The 19,163-nt window shown below is 37.6% G+C and overlaps 1 protein-coding gene across 1 annotated transcript in view; it reads right to left on the bottom strand.

Annotated features, from left to right (window-relative positions):
- Positions 1-19,163, bottom strand: part of thsd7ba (thrombospondin, type I, domain containing 7Ba) — a gene marked incomplete at both ends in the record, with an annotated part of 175,096 nt that overhangs the window by 56,028 nt on the left and 99,905 nt on the right. The window contains 2 exons of the mRNA XM_079254456.1: positions 4,262-4,446; positions 18,614-18,721. Coding sequence (XP_079110582.1) covers positions 4,262-4,446; positions 18,614-18,721 — 293 coding nt within the window. The remainder of the gene's footprint in view (positions 1-4,261; positions 4,447-18,613; positions 18,722-19,163) is intronic.

The following is a 19,163-nucleotide window of genomic DNA, read 5'->3' as shown; positions in this document are numbered from 1 at the left end:
ACTAACTAGGAAATCTGCACCAGCAAACCACACAAGAGTGAGTCTCTATTGGCAAGCAATTAATGGATGTACTGGACCATGACCATCCATCATCCTTCAGCAGATATTCCCTTCATTACACACTTAATGTGCCTTTAACTTGTGCTAATATGTCACCTGTGGAAACTAACTTCACGTGGGTAAAGTCAGGCAGCTCAGTTTCTCCACTTTGCCGGGTTGTAGACAGATTGTCTTCTCCGTGTGTGTGTGTGTGTGTGTGTGTGTGTGTATGAAACAGCCAGCATGTGTGGCCACAGCAGTCTATTAGTTATCTAAAAAACTGCCTTATAGTCTTATTTTTTTAATTTATTACCATGTGATTAGTTCAAAATTATTGTAGCCATTATTATATTATAGTATCAGAGTTTAGAGACATTTTTACAATAAAATGCGGCAAAAGATTTCAGAAACTGTGTGTATCAAATATTATACATAAAGCAATATAGAGTTAAACATACAGACCGGATTTTTTTTTTCTTTACCATCTGTTGATTTATATAAACAACAAAAAAAAACAAAAACAAAGACAAAAACAAACAAACAAAAAAAATCAAAATTATACCTGCTCTGCATCTAAAAAGAACAGATGGCAACATATTGTTTGTTTCTTCATACAGATTTGGACTGGAGATTATTTTTTTGCTGCTTCTTTAAACTGAGTCCTGTTTGTCCCAAAAGAACGGAGCCAGTCAGCATTTTAATGAATTGAAGTCTCCAAAGTATAAACTAATTACAATGTAATTGTCACAATCAAAACAAAAACCTCCTGTGCTGTAAAATGAAAGCGATACAGGGAATTTTCAGACCTGAGCCAGATGGAAGGCAGATAGACACACAAATACAACCAACCATGGTTAAAAAGTTACTCTGCTGTTTTGCTAATCTGGATATACTTTTGCACCCCTATTTGTTTCATGAGTGCTCAGTCTCCTGAGCGCCCATCTGTCTCTGAAGTGGGTCTTATTGCAAACATTCCTCACAGAGTGTGAACTTACTGCTGTCACACTGCAATTCGCCAACAATCTGTTCAATTGAACCACTGCTGGTGGTTGATTGAAAAGTACCAGTGCGACATCACTTCACTTTGACAACCACATTACTGGCAATAGCAACTATAGGGCTGCAGGAAGCCAAAACAGCCAGCATTTAAGTCCTCAATTTTCAACTTCTTTTAAAATTATACATGCATTTTTTTTTTCTTCTTTTTGCCTTGATAGTCCTTATTTGCTGAACTGATGTGTATTTCACAGCATTGTAGATCTTTTCCTTCAACACTGCTAACTAGGTGCAAAAAGCAAAATGTTTACAACAATTTTATCTTAGCTAATTGTTCAAATGCCTCATATTTCAACAGTACCTCGCCACTGGCATTAACACTGCTGAAACAGCTCATACTGTATTCTGAATAATGGATTTACAAATCTCACAATTTGTTTTCTGCATCTCCTGTGATATAATATTATTGATATATAATGACTGAAAGCTACGATAAATCCAAGAAATCCCTTAAACTCCAGCATGGTACTGTGAGTTTAGTTGATATAATCTTTTTCTCTTTGGTTTTCTGGATGTTTGAGTCCATTTCTCTGATACCTTTTTCTGCAATAATGTTGGCAACTATCATAAATATAAAACATATCAAATAGAATGTAAAAACCAATAGAATGCCAAAACAAAGACAAAAACCTTATGGTTCTAAGAAGGGAAAAAACATTAAAAAACAAAATCATAAAACAGAGAAACTGTAAGAGGAAATGAATAAATAAATGAAACACAACCATAAAATGGAAAACAAATAAATCCGGAGTGACCATTAAAAAGTGTAGCATTTCTATATACAACTGGTCTGAAAACATACACACGAGGTACTTCAAAGCATTTTCAGACAAAGAGGACCCTTAGTAACTGTAAAGGGCACAATAACAATGCTGGATAGTGAAGCTAAACCATTCATCTGCAGTTAAGCTCTTACGGACACACACACACAAACTCTGCTCTCTGATCTGTGGAGGAGATAATTCACACAATTAACATTTAAATCCCTGTACAACACTCCACTGTGTGTGTGTGTGTGTGTGTGTGTATATATGTATGTATGTGTGTGTATATATATGTATGTATGTGTGTGTATATATATGTATGGATGTGTATATATATATATATATATATATATATATATATATATATATATATATATATATATATATATATATCAGTTTGTTTTTTTCTTTTTTTTTACTACTGTGAAATTTCCGCATATTAATCTCAGTGAACGATTAGACGCATAACATGAATCTAACCCATCATGTATTCAACAACAAGCAATAAAACACCCTCCAGTGTTGCTGCCCACGAGCATTAAATACACCTGAGCCCCATCTGCAACCAGCCAGTCAGAAAGAAATAAGTGAGCTGATATTTTTGGATCACTGTGCAGCATCCAAACACACACAGCTAGATGTAGTAGAGGTGCACAGAGGATTTGTATTCTGGGCAGCTTAATGGCAGAAAGATACATATACATCAGATACACTAAAACATTCACACCTACAGGCAGTTTGAATCACCAGCTAGCCTAATCTACATGTCTTAGACTTCATGGAACTGAGGCTCCTGAAGGTATCATGCACTGAACAAACATGCAGATTTCTCCCAGAAAGGCAGCAACCCCCACTGTGGACATACTAGCTTTGGAGTACCTGCTGAAAACAGAGTCAATGCCACCCTAAGAGATTGCCACATACCATCACTAATTTAAAAACGGTCATTGAAGAAGAAGCTTGAAGTCAGAGGTGTGACATCAAATCTGTTGCATGAGTCCCTAAGCAGGTGTGTGTAGAATATCAGGCAGATGGAAGCGTTCCAAGCTGACAAAATGGAAAGCAGAGGCCAATGCTCTCAATTTAATGCTTTATGCTTTCAGTCCAGAGTAGTTATTTAGCAAACTGTTAGTATGGGTGGTAAGTTCATCATTTCCCTCAATGGTTTAATCAGGTATTTATCATTTTTATTCATTTTCCTTTCAAAAAGACATTCTGCAAAGACCATATTCAATTATGAAAATAACAATTGTATTCAACAGACAAAACTCAAAGCAGACCTGTTGTTTGTCTTTAAACTGTGCTTCATTCAAGCTGGAAAATGTCCTCAATGTCTGCCAATCCACTGAAACATGCTGACCTTTGCTGATAAGAGTGGATATTCTATGCTTCAATTTAAGAGCCATGCACTGCAGCTGAGAAGCATTTTGTTAAACAACCTTTTCTAACTTAAAATTACTTTCAGTTTAGAGACTGAAAATATACTGTGCAAGGGCTCAATGGGGTTTTATAACATAGTAGCACTATCTAAGCATAGGCCTTGGTATGCTGCCAACTTCTTCAACCAAATAGTGAAGCTTAAAGCCCACAGTTGGTTCATTTCCCATCAATCTCCCTGACAGAAAAATTTAAGTAGGCGGTAAAGTTGGCATGAAAGAGTTGAAGCGCCGACCTATCATGACTGTTAGAAAACCAATGAACACAAGAACACATTCTTCCAACAGAAACGTAGCAAAAAAAGTTAACTCTAATGCCATGTGTTGGTTTCTAAGAGCGTTTAAGATGGAGACAGGGTATGTTTACTACAACCCCTCCGGCATCATATAAAATATCATCATGAAGACAAATAGTATCCAGTCTAGTTTGCAACCACAGCATGTAATTCAGATTTTTTGCCATCTGCACCAAAATAAGGGATTACAAGCAGTGAGAGGCCTAATTTAGACCCAACAGAACGCCACAGGGACAGTAGAAAGTTATACTTAGCAGAGATTGAATGACTGAGCCACTACAGTATATTAGACATCATTATGTCAAAGAGCAAAAGCTTTGCAGCACATGAAGAAAATGCTGCAGTTAGTGCTGCCCGAAGAGGAATAAATATATCCTGTCTGCTGCCTTGGCGAGATTGATAAGCATCAGACCGTAGCGGTACGCACTTCCTCTAGGAAGGAGCTGTGACCTCACACTCTGAAGTCAGACATGACAAGAGCTTTCATCTTCTTCCCTTTAATTTATTTCCAAAGTCACCACCAGCCATATCAATAAAAGCATGCAACAAGAATGTGAGAACGTCTGACCTTGGAGGACGATCCGATTGTTCCACTAACACAGACAAAACAGCTGCCTTGAATGATATTTGTGTTTCTTTCACTGCGTGACAGGAAAAGTGGCGTGCTTACCTGCGAGTGAGCGCCTGCGAGATTGTGAGCTGCCGCATCCAGCACATTCAGAGAACTTGGACCATGGAGTTAGCATGCAGTCGTCCTTGCATGCCACCCGACATTCTCTGATCTGAAAGGGCATGGGGCCAGCCCAACGCAGGCACTCGATCATGCTGGCCGGCTCCTCGTTCTTCCCAACACAGCTGACTCCTACAAGCACACCGAGAAGCAACACTATCATTACAAATACATAGATGATGCAGAAATGGAAAGAATGAATAAAGATGACTTTATTTTTTCAGGAAGACATGTTGAATTAATGTGTGAAAGTATATAGTATGTTTTAGTATCTAACAATCACCTCAAGAACTTCAAGACCTTTGTCACCTTCTTAAAGGTCACATCATCTATGTATGGAAATATGTCTTTTCAAAATGTTCTCATTTTCAACTCATCACATACCTCTACTTATCTTTAGTCTTTTGTGTCCATCTTAAAATGAACAATGTATGCTTTAATTGTCACCTTCCAGTGCAGAGGGAATTGCTGTCGTGCAGCTGCAGACAAGGAAGCTCAGCCTCCTTATCGTTAACCTGACATAATGCTGCATCCATTTTAAACTAGAAAGGAAGGTTGAAACTCAGAACAATCCTTTTATCCCTGATGGTCAAAGTGGGAAAAGAATTGTGGCTTTTTTGCTTTGCTGTAAACAGAAAATTCACATTAGCAGTTCTACCCATCATTTAACCTTATGAATAAATGACCTATTAAAAGGCAGCAATACTGCCTCTAATATTTTTGTATCTTCAATAAAAAAAAAAAAAAAAAAAAAAGAAGAAGAGAAAGATTTTGTGTATCTGACAATCTGTATTTTGGATAATAATGAAGTAAAATTGTGATATTCAAGTTTTTTTTTTTTTTTTAACTTCAAGCGTAAGACTGAAGGGTCAATAACAGCGTAGGTGTAAAGTTTGCATGTAACAAATGTAATCCTGATGTAAATTTTAATTGTCATAGTTAGCGAAAACTTGTTAGTATGCCTAAAACGTTTTCGTTGTCTGAGTGCTTTACCAATCTGGACCAGCCAAAATCAGTTGCAAACAGGGAAAAATGTACATTTTGGAGATTAAATTTAAATGTGGGGCTGCACGGTGGCGCAGTGGTTAGCACTGTGGCCTCACAGCAAGAAGGTCACTGGTTCAATCCTTGGCTGGTTCAGTCAATGGCCTTTCTGTGTGGAGTTTGCATGTTCTCCCCGTGTTTGCGTGGGTTCTCTCCGGGTTCTCCGGCTTCCTCCCACCATCCAAAGACATGCATGATAGGTTAATTTGTCACTCTAAATTGCCCCTAGGAGTGAGTGTGAGCATGAGTGTGGTTGTTCATCTCTCTGTGTGTGGCCCTGCAATGGACTGGCGAGCTGTCCAGGGTGTACCCTGCCTGTCACCCAAAGCCAGCTGGGATAGGCTCCAGCTTCCCCACAACCCTGAATTGGAATAAGCGGTTCAGAAAATGAATGAATGAATGAAATTTAAATGTGTGGTTTTAATTAATTAATTAATTTACTAATTATTATTATTATCATTATTATTATTTTAATGTTACCTCATTGCTGTTGGCAAAATTGATATGATGAACGCTGTTTTTAATCAGCTCAAAGAAAGCACTTCACATTGTATGGGAGACTAATGGTGTGTGTCACTGCAAGGATAAATTGGAAAAAGGTAAAGATCATTTAATAAACTGTAAATAAAATAGCAGTGTAGCCTTGAGATAATGGAGTCCCTAGTTTCCATAAGATAATGTGTTCATTATTGTGAGGAACTGGTCTATAACAAAGAAACTGTCTTTGTTTAACATCAGGAAAGACAGTGGCAAGAAACAAACAAAATACATTTGCCTCAAGTTATTGGTAAAGATTTTGATAATTTCCAATATGTATCAATTAAACTGAGTAAATCATGAAATAATATATAAATACATCCAGTAATAATGTACAGTATGTTCTAATTTCAAGAAAATATAACTTATGTGGAAAAATGCATTATTAATTTGACAGAAAGAAATAATTCACTTGTGATCTACAGAAAATGTCATTGAAAATAAATCATTGCAGGAATGACCAATCTCAACTTCTGCAGCTTGTCAAGAGTCTTTTGGGTGACAGCATCAACTCAGTATGCTGTGTGTGCTAATTAAATGCCATGTAGAATAAGCTCTCTGGTGCTACAACAATTATTGCACTTCAGGAAAGAAATGATACCTCTTTTAAAATGAACATCCCACTCAAACAACAGGAATTGAGTCTAAGGAGGGTGTGTGACAAATCTAAAGTTTCATTAAAACCATAAGAAATTGTGTCAACTTATTAATAATAAAAAAAGAAAACAATATCCTGCATGCAATATAAATTATTAACATATTTTACTTTTTAAAACCAGGAATACAAAGAAACAAAGGGCCTTTTTTGACAAGCAAGAGAGCAAAAGAATCAATTTCCAAAAGGCCTTTAGTTCAGAAAGTCAATTGTGTGCAATTAAAATTATAGAAATTAGTGCATGTTTTGCTCACGCTGTTTACCTGTTCAGAGAAAAAGTCATTTTGAGTGGAGGGCCTAAACGTTGCATAGCCCTGTGTTCAAAACAACCGTTTGTTTTACTGCAAAGCAAAACGTCACATTGCGCCCCAGATGTAAAAGTTGTATAGGGCGGTTTCTCAGCCTCGGGACGCTGCTAGGTAGCAGCGGCTGTAGAAATGCACGTGTCATTGAACAAGTTCGGGACCCGTAGTTTTAAGGTGGAAAAGTTACGGAATGCGTCTTTAACAAGAATTATGACAGAGGGTCTTAGCAACGGTAGATGCTTAACACTTTCCAGTAGAAAATGTCTTTGTACTAGCAAAGTATTATAGTATTTGTGTGACAGTATTTGTGTTGCAGAAGCTGGCTCAACTAAAGGTCAGGCACTGTAGGAAGGATCACTAACAATAAATAAAATATCGAAATGCTAAGATGCAAACAGTGAAAGGAATATGTCCACGATGGACTGGACTTCCATTAACAAAGATCCTTGTAATATCTGTTCATTGTGTTACACCAAGACCTATTTTTATAAATGCTGTTGTGAGTCATGTAATTTAAGTCCCACCATAGAATAAGTCCGTCAGAATGTACTTTGACATATTTGCATGGTGTACTGCAGTTTTTTTTAACCACTTATTTTACTAAATATCAATATAGCCCTCATATTCCATATTATGATCATCTGAGTTTACGGGTAAAAAATGACATGAATTTCTGTTTTCAGAGGTCTCCGTGTCCAAAAAAACAACATGAGAAATCCTGCTCACAACTGAGGATGTATTTCCCAATGTAGAAAGGGCTGTAACCACCAGATAAGATCCATAAAGCATCCACAATTTGGACTGTAATATTTTTTCACTGAGTATCTTTTACTGATTTTTGAAGAACCAGTAAGTGAAAGAAGCAGAGCTCTTAAACTAATTGAATGCATGACATGTTAGTGTATTTCCTCTGGACTTACATATAAAAATGAATATTACTTTATTCTATGTGGTTGCAATTTTAAAGGCCTTCAAAATTTTTCATGAAACTGAGAGCACCGGCACTTCTGTCAGACTTAAAGGGTTAAGAGTTAAAACCGATTTTGGTGTGAGACACCAGTTGATGACAGAAACCTGGATCATAGGTGATCAAGTTACACAAGAAATATTTATGTTGCCTTGTTACTTTCTGTGAAAAGGAATGACCAAAATAAATAACAAAAAACAACTTTCCTAAATGAGATACATCAAATTAGTTTAATTGTTAATTTTTCCTTTTCCTTTTCCTTTCTTTTGTCTTTCTCTCTCTGTTTCTCTCTACGAGCTGTTTTCTGTTTTCTCTTCTTTTTGATTCTCTTTCTGTCGTTCATCTGTCCTCTCTGGTCCAGTCCAGCAGTACAAATTTTGTATTACAAACAATTATGCAAAATAAACAGAAAAATAAAATAAAAATCCAGAATATCAAGGGGAGCATTATATCTATGATGCCTCCCTTGGCATAGTAAATTTGCCCAGCAGAACACAGCATCAAGAAAATCCATTTTTCCTGCTTAAATGCTGGACAAGACAAAAAAAAAAAAAAAAAAAAAAAAAAATTGTTAACACAGATGCCTTTTAATCATACAATTTTCTTAGCAGGTCACTTATACACCACTTACAGAAACCCTGATTAGTATGTCAATATATTAAAAAAAAGCTGCTCCAAATTCACATCTAACCTACAGAGGGAACATGACGTGGAAGACTGGCATCTTAACATTCCTGAAATGTCGCTCTCACAACATCGCAAACGTTTTCACACATCTCTAATGCTTCATTTGGCGTTGTAATTGAAATAAAAGAGCACAGGCTATAATTTTTGCAGGACATGAATAGTGACTGACATGCTCTGATATAAAAGTCATACATCATCTAAACATTCCTTAGATACAAACATGTGAACTTTAATCATCACCAGATACAAGAATGTATCTGATGATTCTATTTCTAACACCTTATGGTTCAGTCTTCATGCCATTTTGATAGGGAAAAAAAAAAAGTGGGATAATTTTGCAAAGCAGTTCAATATTTGCACCAGATTATACTGAAACAATTGATTGGACTGCAGCCTCTTTAGACCAGGAGTAATAACAGACAGACACACAAAGCTGCTGGACAAACTGTAACAAATGTGCAAATATGGCTCATTCATGGTCACAGGGGATTCAAATGAAGCAATGCTGCCAGGAAAGGATACTTCTCTCCTCCTCCCCGTGCTTCAGTGCCTTTGAGGATTCTCTGATCTACAAACATGTCTTTAATCCATTGTATTGATTGATATTTGACTTTAAAATTTTGCCCTCTGACAGAAACTGTGTGATTTCTACATGTCTGCTGTGAATGCGTGGGGTGGTCATTTACATACAAGGTTTCTACACAGGCACAGAAAGGGAGATAATAACTATTATTAAGGGGAATTTATGCAAGACTTCAAATCATAGCTGTAAAAATATGTTTTACGTTACAATGAAAAAAGGCGGGATATTAATGATGTTTAATGAAGGCATATAGGCTTAATCTTATTTTCCTTTCAGCAAGCTTTAAAAGCCAATTAATGTCTACAAGCTACTTGTGAAGTGATCCACCCATGTTTTCTATAGCAATGATTGCATGTCCTTCTTAGCATTTGTGCATCTCTTTATACCTCGAGTCTTACCCAACCATCCCCACCATCACTGACAATCTCATTCTGTCATCCCCAGTGGCTTGAATTAGAAGGGTTATTCAAATTGTGGACTGAATTTTTGACATAATTATTTTAGTTTTTGCTTGCCGAAGTCCATTTGTTTGGCTTTTCACATAATCTGTTACTAATAGTATGATGTTTTTGGGTTTTTTTTTTCTAGCCATCACACCTAATGTCAGGGATTGCCTTTGATTTTGCAGTTACTAAAAGAACCGAGCGTCTCTGAGGACCATTTGAAAGGACATGCTTTGAGGATCCTCATCATACTCCAGGTTTTAATCTTTCACGTTAATGCTGTAGAGTTGGAGGCATCTTTTAAAAATTATAATTAGCTTTTTTTTTTGTCTGTTAATAGCTTTTATCAGTCCAACTCAGAGTGTGCCACATTTCCTTTTATTACTTTCTGTGGCAATCTTTTTATTGCTCACACCTGTAACTTCCTTCCCACTCACTCACCCACAGTCAAATACAATCTTCATGTTAATTCAGTCATACTGCTTGTATAATGTCCTTCCACGGAAAGTACCATGAAGAGTAACGTAGACTGGAATCACCATGGCCATTAGGACAGATCTTTCCTGCAGCTAAATATCATCAGCATGACTCATTTGGACTGAAATAATCTCTTGCAACAGCCCCAGTTCTACTCGGAGAGGAGTATAATGAAGCCAGATATATATGAGGTCTGGCTTTTGGCAAAAATGTAGATACAGTATGTTGCGGTGAGTATGAAACTGAGATTGCTGATCCCTCTTAGTTTTTACCAATGAGTTTAAAACAACTCCTGCCTGCTCTCTTGTCAAGCTTTTTATTGGTATTTTGTTGTTAGTAGCTGGCTTAGCAAGTGGTCATTTTTAAAATCAATGGACATTTATTAATATTCATTAAATTGTAAAATATAAATCATGGGGCACCACTAGAGAACCAACTAATAACTAAACAATAATCAGTCTCAGCAGTTTGTTGTTCTTCCCATCAAACCATTTTCCAAATACAATTTAATTGTCATTGATGAAAATTAGTTGGAAATGGTTCTTAATCCAACTCAAGTTACATCTTTGTGTCCAGGGAGTGTCTTGCTCGTGTCATCAACTGCTGCAGTCCCGCAGGATTTGGATGTTCTCGTACTCCAGCACACCTGATTTAAAATTAATGGATCTCCTCATTAGCTTCTTGTCAAGCGCTGCCCAAGCATGTTGACCCTTTGACATGAATCAGGTATGCTGCAGCAGGAAACAGAATAGTAGCTCTCAAGAACCAAATTTGCTCTAAACGAATGCTGGAGGCAGCGTTGGAGGTAAGACGTTACAGTAACAACAGCACTTTTTTGGGTAACAAAGTAAAGTAACACTTTACACTTGAAGTATCAGTAACAACATTACATTAGTGCACTGTCGGAATGCAGTATACTTTTCCAGCATCACCTCTCAGTGTTTACGTAATTGCAAAGTTATGATCCATTAAAGTAGCGTGTGCATGTCTGTGTGTATCCTTGCCTGGACATGTTGCCATAGAAATCAATTTGAGTAAGGTAACTGTTTGTGTGTCCATTTCTAGACTTCAAAGAACAAAACAAGATGGTCTAGAACTCAATGGCATTTATTTTCTACTGAAATCCTGTTTTGGGTTTTTTTTTTGTTTGTTTGTTTGTTTGTTTTTTTTTACCTTTTCTGATTAGTGAACAAAAACGTATCTGTCTGTGATACCAGCTGATCAGTCTGATTGATCAGAGCTCAGAAAGTGCTGATGGCATACAAGACTAGATTTCAAAAGAAATACCATTTCTTTTAGTGCAATCCATAAAATCCTGCAACAGGGACCTGAGCTGGAAGTTAGATCTAAATGGGGGTTGGGGTGTTCTTCCAGGAAATATTTAATGGTTATAATTTACAAGAGAACACATAATTGATGAGGAGGAGCCACGAGGGGACTTCAGCCTTATGAAAATTTTTGTGGCTCAGGGAGTTCTAGCACAGCACCCCATCATAGCTTTCTATATCCTGTTGTGTGTGAATTTTATGCATATTTGCTGCAGCAGACTTCACATGTCTACAAGGTACTTTCAGATACAGGTAAGTAAAGTGATAAATGCAAGTAAACAAGTAAAGTGAAGTAACAAGTAAAGTAATGTAATTATAGTTTACATAAGTAATCAATTACTTTTTTTGAGGAACGACCCCAACACTGGCTTGCTGTTTCTCCTTGTGAACTACTAGCCAGACTAACCATTTGGACCTCTTTGAGGGAATCTATCCTTCATTCAAGAGAGGATCTTCCACAAGCTCAGACTCTTTCTGGGGTACAGATGGAGAGATCAGCGGCTTCTGGCAGGCTGATCCTGCAAGCTTGGGAAAGCAGGCTGAAATTAGACAGTTTTGTCCTCTGGTGACATTATTTGTCCCTCTGGTGCCTGGAGGTGGGAAAACTGTGAACTTAATCCTCTGAGACTGAGGGCAAATACAGAGGTGTGACCAGGTGGCAACCTCCAATGGTTAAAGTGAAGCTTGTGTTGAAGTGCCAAAATTTGCAGTTCATCCCCCATCCATTAGGGGCTCCAAAAAAGGGCAAATCCTCATAAAGTCCCATGTCAAAAAGGCCAACTTCATTGGAGAAATAAACCTAATTACAGGCTAATACAAAAAACATTCTGGGTTAAAAATGTCAGGATTAACTTCATAACAACTGTTGGGGGAGTGAATTTTTTATAACTTATCAGTTTATAACCAATTTCATTTCAAAATTTGCCAGGGTGTGTCTTTTTGTTTGACAGGTACCCCATATCCTGCTACAAGAAGGCAAAGTGTAGCAAAAGCACGTCTTTTAGCCAGCTAACAGCTTTAGCCCACCTACCTTTGTTAGCTGGTTTGCTCCCGTTAGCTCCAGGTTAGCACAGTTAGCACTTAACTATAGGTGGGTCAGAGTATTGTTTATCCCCACACTCACAGCCCCCCTCTGAGTGCTACCTCTTTGCCCACTTTTTGTATTTTCTGGGAGAGACAATCCACGTGATTGTCATGGTTTGCTGTTTGAGTCTGTGCAGGTTGCCATGGGGACTCAAGGCGGAGTCTGGAGCTTCAATTACAACCACCTGGAGCTCATCTTCCTGATTTATCCTGCTATTTAAGGACAAGCTGGAGCTCCAGTCTTTGCCAGATTGTCTCTCTTTACTGCGTGGTAATCAGGCCAGTTCTAGTGCTTACCTTGTGGCTCATCGCTAGCGATTTCATTTTGTTTCTCTTTGCCTCCTCAGCACGTCAAGACCATTACGGACATCCTCCTGGATCAAGATCATTTTCCTCAGCCAACTTCCCCAACTGCTTGTGCCTGCCTGCTTCTGCCTCAAACCAAGGCCAACCACCACAACCAGAGGCCACCCCCCCCAGCAACCTCCACTATCATCAGAATTCCAATTATCTGAGAAGTTCTTCCCTGGACCAGACCAACAGGATCTGAGTACTAAATAAATACTTCATTTACCTCTTCATCTGTACGTTCTGCTTTTGGGTCCACCCCTCCACCCCGGTCTCTGACCGTGACAGTGATATTTTCAAGATGGTGATGGTGGGAACCGCTTAATGAACTTCAATTCAGCTCTTCAGAAACCTACATGTGACGTCAGGGAGGCTCCGTTCATCTTTTATATACAGTCTATGAGTGTGACCTTTTCCAGAGCAGACACAATGTGGAGAAAATCCCGGGGGTTTCTTTGTGAAGTTTGGGGTGTGGCACTGTGGAAAGCATGGCGCTGTTTTTTTATGCTGTGGTGTCCCAAATAGTAATGTTAGTTATCAAAAGATATCAGTGCATGAAAATATCAGTGCATGGAGTCAAAAGGTTATCTTTAAAATCATGTTTTTCACATGACTTGATGGAACAGACTCTGAATTTAATTTAATTGTTTTTGCTTGATTGCATCTATGCACAATACTTAACAATGACAGCAAACTACTAACACAAATTACTGACACTTGCTGTTGAGCTCTGGGGAAATAAAGAGCCAAAAGCACAAAAACCTCCATTATTCTGTAACGGAAGAAATTGGGAAGCACAGTCTTTCTACAGTAGACGTTACTCCCCAGCCAAACTGGACACCGTTCCCAACAACTTCTGTGTAGAAAACAAGGGACTTAGCAACACCTCATTAAAACCATCCCTACAGTCAGACAAGTAGATGGCAGCATCCCCTGTAGGGGTATTTCTCTCCTACGGGGACCCCAGTCAGTATAGAAGGGAAGATTAAGTTTAGGGGGAAAAAAAATGAAGCAACCCTGAGTGAAACCTTATGTAAAGCTGAAGCACAAGTTCACATTATAACAGGCAAAATAATTCTGCCAAGTAGACATACAAATGGCTTTAGGGAATTCTACAAAAGCAGATAAGTGACTCCCTCAGAGCCTGGACAATAAACCAGAAGAGACTCGGTAGGAAGACCTTAGAATGTCTGTTCTTTAAGGCTATCCATCTGACTGAGCTGAGCTTCAATAATTTGTCAAATAAGAATAACAGAAACATCTGAATGAAAGGCATGTGATGCATGTAGGCTCTTTCTTACACCAGCTTGATAAAACTTCAAACTGAGTCCAATTTTAGACTGAACAAAAAGTCAATAAATTCAATGCATTTATATGAACAATCTCAAAGCCCAAATGTAGGTGGGTAATGGATGCAGCTGTGCATCAAATAGCACAAAAAGTAGCATGAAGCTTGAAGTATCACTCAATCTAACTTTCTGCTAACATAAGGTATTTGTCCACCTAATACAGAATTGCTGCTTAATTCTCACCGCTGTGAGGATAAGAGCAGTCAAACATGCAGTGGCTGTTTGTGGCCAGGGGACAAAAATACTGAGTTACAGCCGAAGTAGCTAATCACACCATAAAGCCATGATCAGATTCTATGCTAAGTGTTTACACAGCATGACTGGGATGAATGATAAGAATCACAACATGTAGGTTTACATTTCCCTTTTCTTTTTCCATTACATCCTTAATTCAGAGTTATTCAAACATTTGCTGAAAACTGATTACAGTTCACAGATTTAATATATGCAATTTACTAGTTCGGCATACCCATGTGGTGTATAAATGATTATTTTATCATCTAATAGTTTATTAATCTGTGAGAGATTGTAAGAAACATCAGCAAATGACCATTAATCTTCATTGCCTTGCAGCCTGATGGGTTACTGCTCTTGCTGGCTCATTATTAAGCTGTTATCAGTATGCTCATGAAGCAAATCTGTTGGCGCAGGGAGTGTGTGGTTTCTTAGAGATTCATCCGTTACTCAGGAGGTTCATTTCACCCGTTTTGCCAGTGTTTTACTGCCGCAAATAACTTGAAATAAAGCTGTGTGGATGCTGAGGCATTTCTCAAAGATGTCACTTGTTCTGTAAAATCATTACCACTGAGTTAAAACTTTGCTGTACCTTTTATCTTAAAAAAAAAGATCCATGTGGGAATGAATTATTCCTGAAACCATGCAAATCATACTTTTTAGAAGTGTTAAGAACAGGCAAAGACCTTTCACAAATGAAAAAATGACATTTGAAAAGTCAGCGCTATCACAACAAATATTTCAAAGATCACAGCCCTGAATTCAAGACTTGGGAATAATTAATTAGTCACTGATATTTGTGTCTTTTAAAGTGACATAGAAATCAGAATTAACTGCAGAAGTTTGCAATGACATCTGACCTGTCTACACCATGATCCAATCAAGCATCCGCACTATGTGATGGAACAAGTAAACCCATGTAGGCCTCACACGGCAATCCAAACAAGAAACAACAACAAAAAAGATCAACTGCACCCACCTCAGTGCAACCTGGAGAAGATTTGAATCCATGCCCTGTTTAGAGAAGTTTCAGTGGCAAGAACAAGGCTTAACATCATAGCAGGAATCCAGTTTTAATGTCATGTAAGTAGTTTGTAAATTCATCCATTCATTCATTCTCCTAACAGTTCAGTCCAATTAAGGGTTGTGGGAAGCTGGAGCCTATCCCAGCAGTCTTTGGACAAAAGGCAGGGTACACCCTGGACAGCTCGCCAGTCCATAGGGCCACACAAAGACAAACAACCACTCATGCTCACTCCTATTGGCAATTTAGAGTAACCAATGAACCTAACATGCATGTCTTTGGATGGTGGGAGGAAGCCAGGACATGCAAACTTCACACAGAAAGGCCACCGCCCAAGCCTCACCCCAGCCAAGGATCAAACCAGCAACCTTCTTGCTCTGAGGTCCCAGTGCTAACCATTATGCCGCCTAGTTTGTAAATTTCCCATTTTATATCTATTTCTCTTCCAACCAGATCTAAACATGATTATAATGAAGAGTCAGTGCATAGAAATTCAAATAAGTATAAATAGTCTAAACTTCTGTAAATGTCTATACACTATACTGAAAGGATAATAGATTGAAAGGATATTAACAGAATCACAGCTATTTGTGCACAATGACAAGCAGCAAATCAAAGTCCTCTTATAGTACATGTAGCTGAAATTGCTTGAATCTGTTTGTATTCTGTGTGAATCATCATGGAATAAGTAAGTGAGGAACTTGCATGATAACTCAGTCCTCGGTTCCTAAATGTGCCCTTATCAATCGTTTCTGTGCCCTTATCGTGCCCCCATTCTCAATTATTGTACTCTAATTATGCACCAATTTGACATTTATGTGTCCTTTTCAGTGAATTGCTTCAACAATCCTCGGAGCGAAAGTAACTCCAAGTTCTTTGTTGTTTAAAAGTCTATATTTAAATTTTGTGTTTCTACCAATTACAAATTCCACACTCATACTTCAGTTTTTGAAATGTCACAGGTATTTAACTTAGCCATTTTCTAATCATATTCAAATAAGAAGCCATAAAGGTCAATGAGGCTGGCTCTTAACCTGAGAACACGACAAACACTTTTTCCAGGTCCATCAAAAAGTCATAGAAATTCACTAGAGAAATGTCAGTCATAATTACCCTTCCATGTAGGAGTGAGCCATGCTGAGAGCAGAAATGTGAGTGTTGTCAAGGCATCACTGTGTGCCTTTGCTAACTTCACCTGCATCTCTCACGCACCTAAAGCAACCAGTTTCCAAGATCTACTGAAATGTTAGCTTGATTATAAACGGGTCTAAAATGGTTCAGTTAATGTTGAGGATTTTTAACTTTTTCCACTAATGCTTTTTTTGTTTTTGTTTTTTTTTTGGTTTTGCTTCATCATACCATTTAGAGAAGCATAGTATACATCCCAGTAAGCGGAAATCATGCATTGTAAAATAATGACACATTTTAATATAGAATAATCTCATATTTATGTTCCCGATACCATAATATAAAACCAGCCTGATTTTGTGACAAATTGTGAAACAGCTACTTTGGTCAACAGTGTTAAATAAGGATTCACATATAGACTTTAGAAAAATCCCTGTTGTCCTTATTGTCTGGTATGCCTTGATAGAGGATAACGGTTAATTTGTAATTCCTATGTGATGGCACCCTCTTAACATGAGTTGTTATTGCTTACTTGGCACAAACACTTGAAAGTAGGTTAGATGGAATGGTGGATTACACACTTTAGTAAATTAGCATGCAGAAAATAACTGGTAGGAGGACGGCGAAATGTCGTTGTACTCTTGTACTTTGCTCCCACTACATGAATTAATGAAAGTGGTTAGGTCCACATTTTGCTAAATACATGCTTAGACAATTACTAAAACTCTAGATGGTCACAGTTTATGTGTTTTTATATTCATGTGTCATGATTCATCACGCCATGTACGATCCATCTTATGGAAAACAAAAGCCTAAGCACAGGTTTGGGTGAGGGCACTAGAGAATACATTACATGTAAAAATTGCTTGATTGAATATTTTAAACACTGCCCCGTATTATGTAGCATGAAAAAGAACCATGAAATCCAAATAGAAACAATACTGAAACAATTTAAATATAAAACATGATGAATTAGTAATATTAATGATTTTTTCATGAACAGGTAATAGTATTTGTATAGTAATATGTAGAAGGCTGCTGCTTTTCCAGTTTCAGAAAGCAGGTTGTAAAATTCTAAAATTAAGAAATTAAGAACCAGGATAAATAGTTTAAAGAAAGTTATTAATCGATTTGTGAAACTCTTTTTAATTATCTTAGCTCCAAAGCTTTTTATCTGAAGCTTCATTTACGTGGTAAATCTAATTAGACGGGATGAAATAACAGGTGTCAGTATATCAGTGTGCTGTTTTATCAAATTTGCAAAGTCTTGCTTTTATTGAATTTGTATTGAGCTTTAGTTACTGGATTCTCTAATAATCTAGCATATTAGAAAATACATGTTGTTCCATCTGTTCAGTTGGATCAGAGGGAAACTTGTCTTTTAAAGCTTATGTATGTGACTGACTGTTGGTTGGTTCATTTTTTGCTCTATATCCTAACTATGATGCAATGCTAGTCTGTATTACAAGAATCCACAATAAATAAATCGAAAAAAAAAGAAAAAAAAATGTAATTATATAAATGCACTTAAATCTTGAATTTTGAAATACCAATTTAAACCTGTTCACACACACATTCAGCACCTATTTTATTACTCTCTCCCTCACGGACTGAAGAAATACGGAGTGAAACCTAGGGATCAGCATCTTTCCAAAGCTGTCTTTGACTTATGGTGAAGAGAAGGCAGACATCAAAACAGTGACCTGTTTTTTCAGAGAACTGAGGGTCATGTATTTAGAGAGACAGTCTGTATATACCGCATGGCTATTGCGTGACACACATGCACACACAGGCTGAGTATTTCTTTTCCACTGTAGATAAGAAGTGCTTGTGAGCATCTGACTTGGGCATACATCAATAGGAAGCTTGTTAAGCTGACAGAAAGTCATTGCTTTTACTGGACAAACGTCGCCTTTGCTAAATGTTTCAGTCACTTGTTTGTTAAGAAACACTTGTGAAAAGGATGTTAGATCTCTTTTAACAAGGACAGAGGATGGGCAAGCTTAGGAAAAATAAAAGGCTTATAACAGGTGATAGACTGTGGCAGCTGCTGTCTGGAGAATAGAGAGCACAGAAATGACAACAGGTCAGGGTTAATACTTGCCTCTTGTCTCTAAACCGTTTCCACAGGCTTCTCCTGATCCAGATAATCCCCGTCTAACAGAATTTGGGACCAAAGTGCAGCTGTGCCACTTGTGCGTCCTCCACCTACATTAAAATACCAACATAGAAAGGCTTAATATGGTAATGTATCATTGCAGTTTCAAAAGATAAACATATCCTCTAGTTCTGATATTAGTGTATAACCGGTAATTTGGCCCACATGCAGTCAAAATGTAATACTACCACATCTTGTGAAGGAATAAATTATGCCTTTAAGCCTGGGCAATTTCTATTAAAAAAAAAGAAAAACATTTGACATTGACTGACTGGTGAGCATATTTGGAATTGGAGTTTAGACTCGAGTATATTAAGAGTGTATCCAAACAAACATCAAAGGTCTTAACTAAAGTCTTTTGCCCTGTTTCCACTGTGACTGTTCAGGTCGGCATAATAAGCTACTTTTTGTGATCCATTTTTAAAACGGCCCCCCATACAACTGAACCAATAAGTAACATTTCTGGCCCCGTGTGAGTTGTAGACCTACAGG

Source organism: Telmatherina bonti, assembly GCF_933228915.1.
Source record: "Telmatherina bonti genome assembly, chromosome: 15".
Lineage (NCBI taxonomy): Eukaryota > Metazoa > Chordata > Actinopteri > Atheriniformes > Telmatherinidae > Telmatherina > Telmatherina bonti.
Note: the sequence above shows the minus strand (reverse complement) of the source record. Positions and strands in the feature narration are given on the sequence as shown.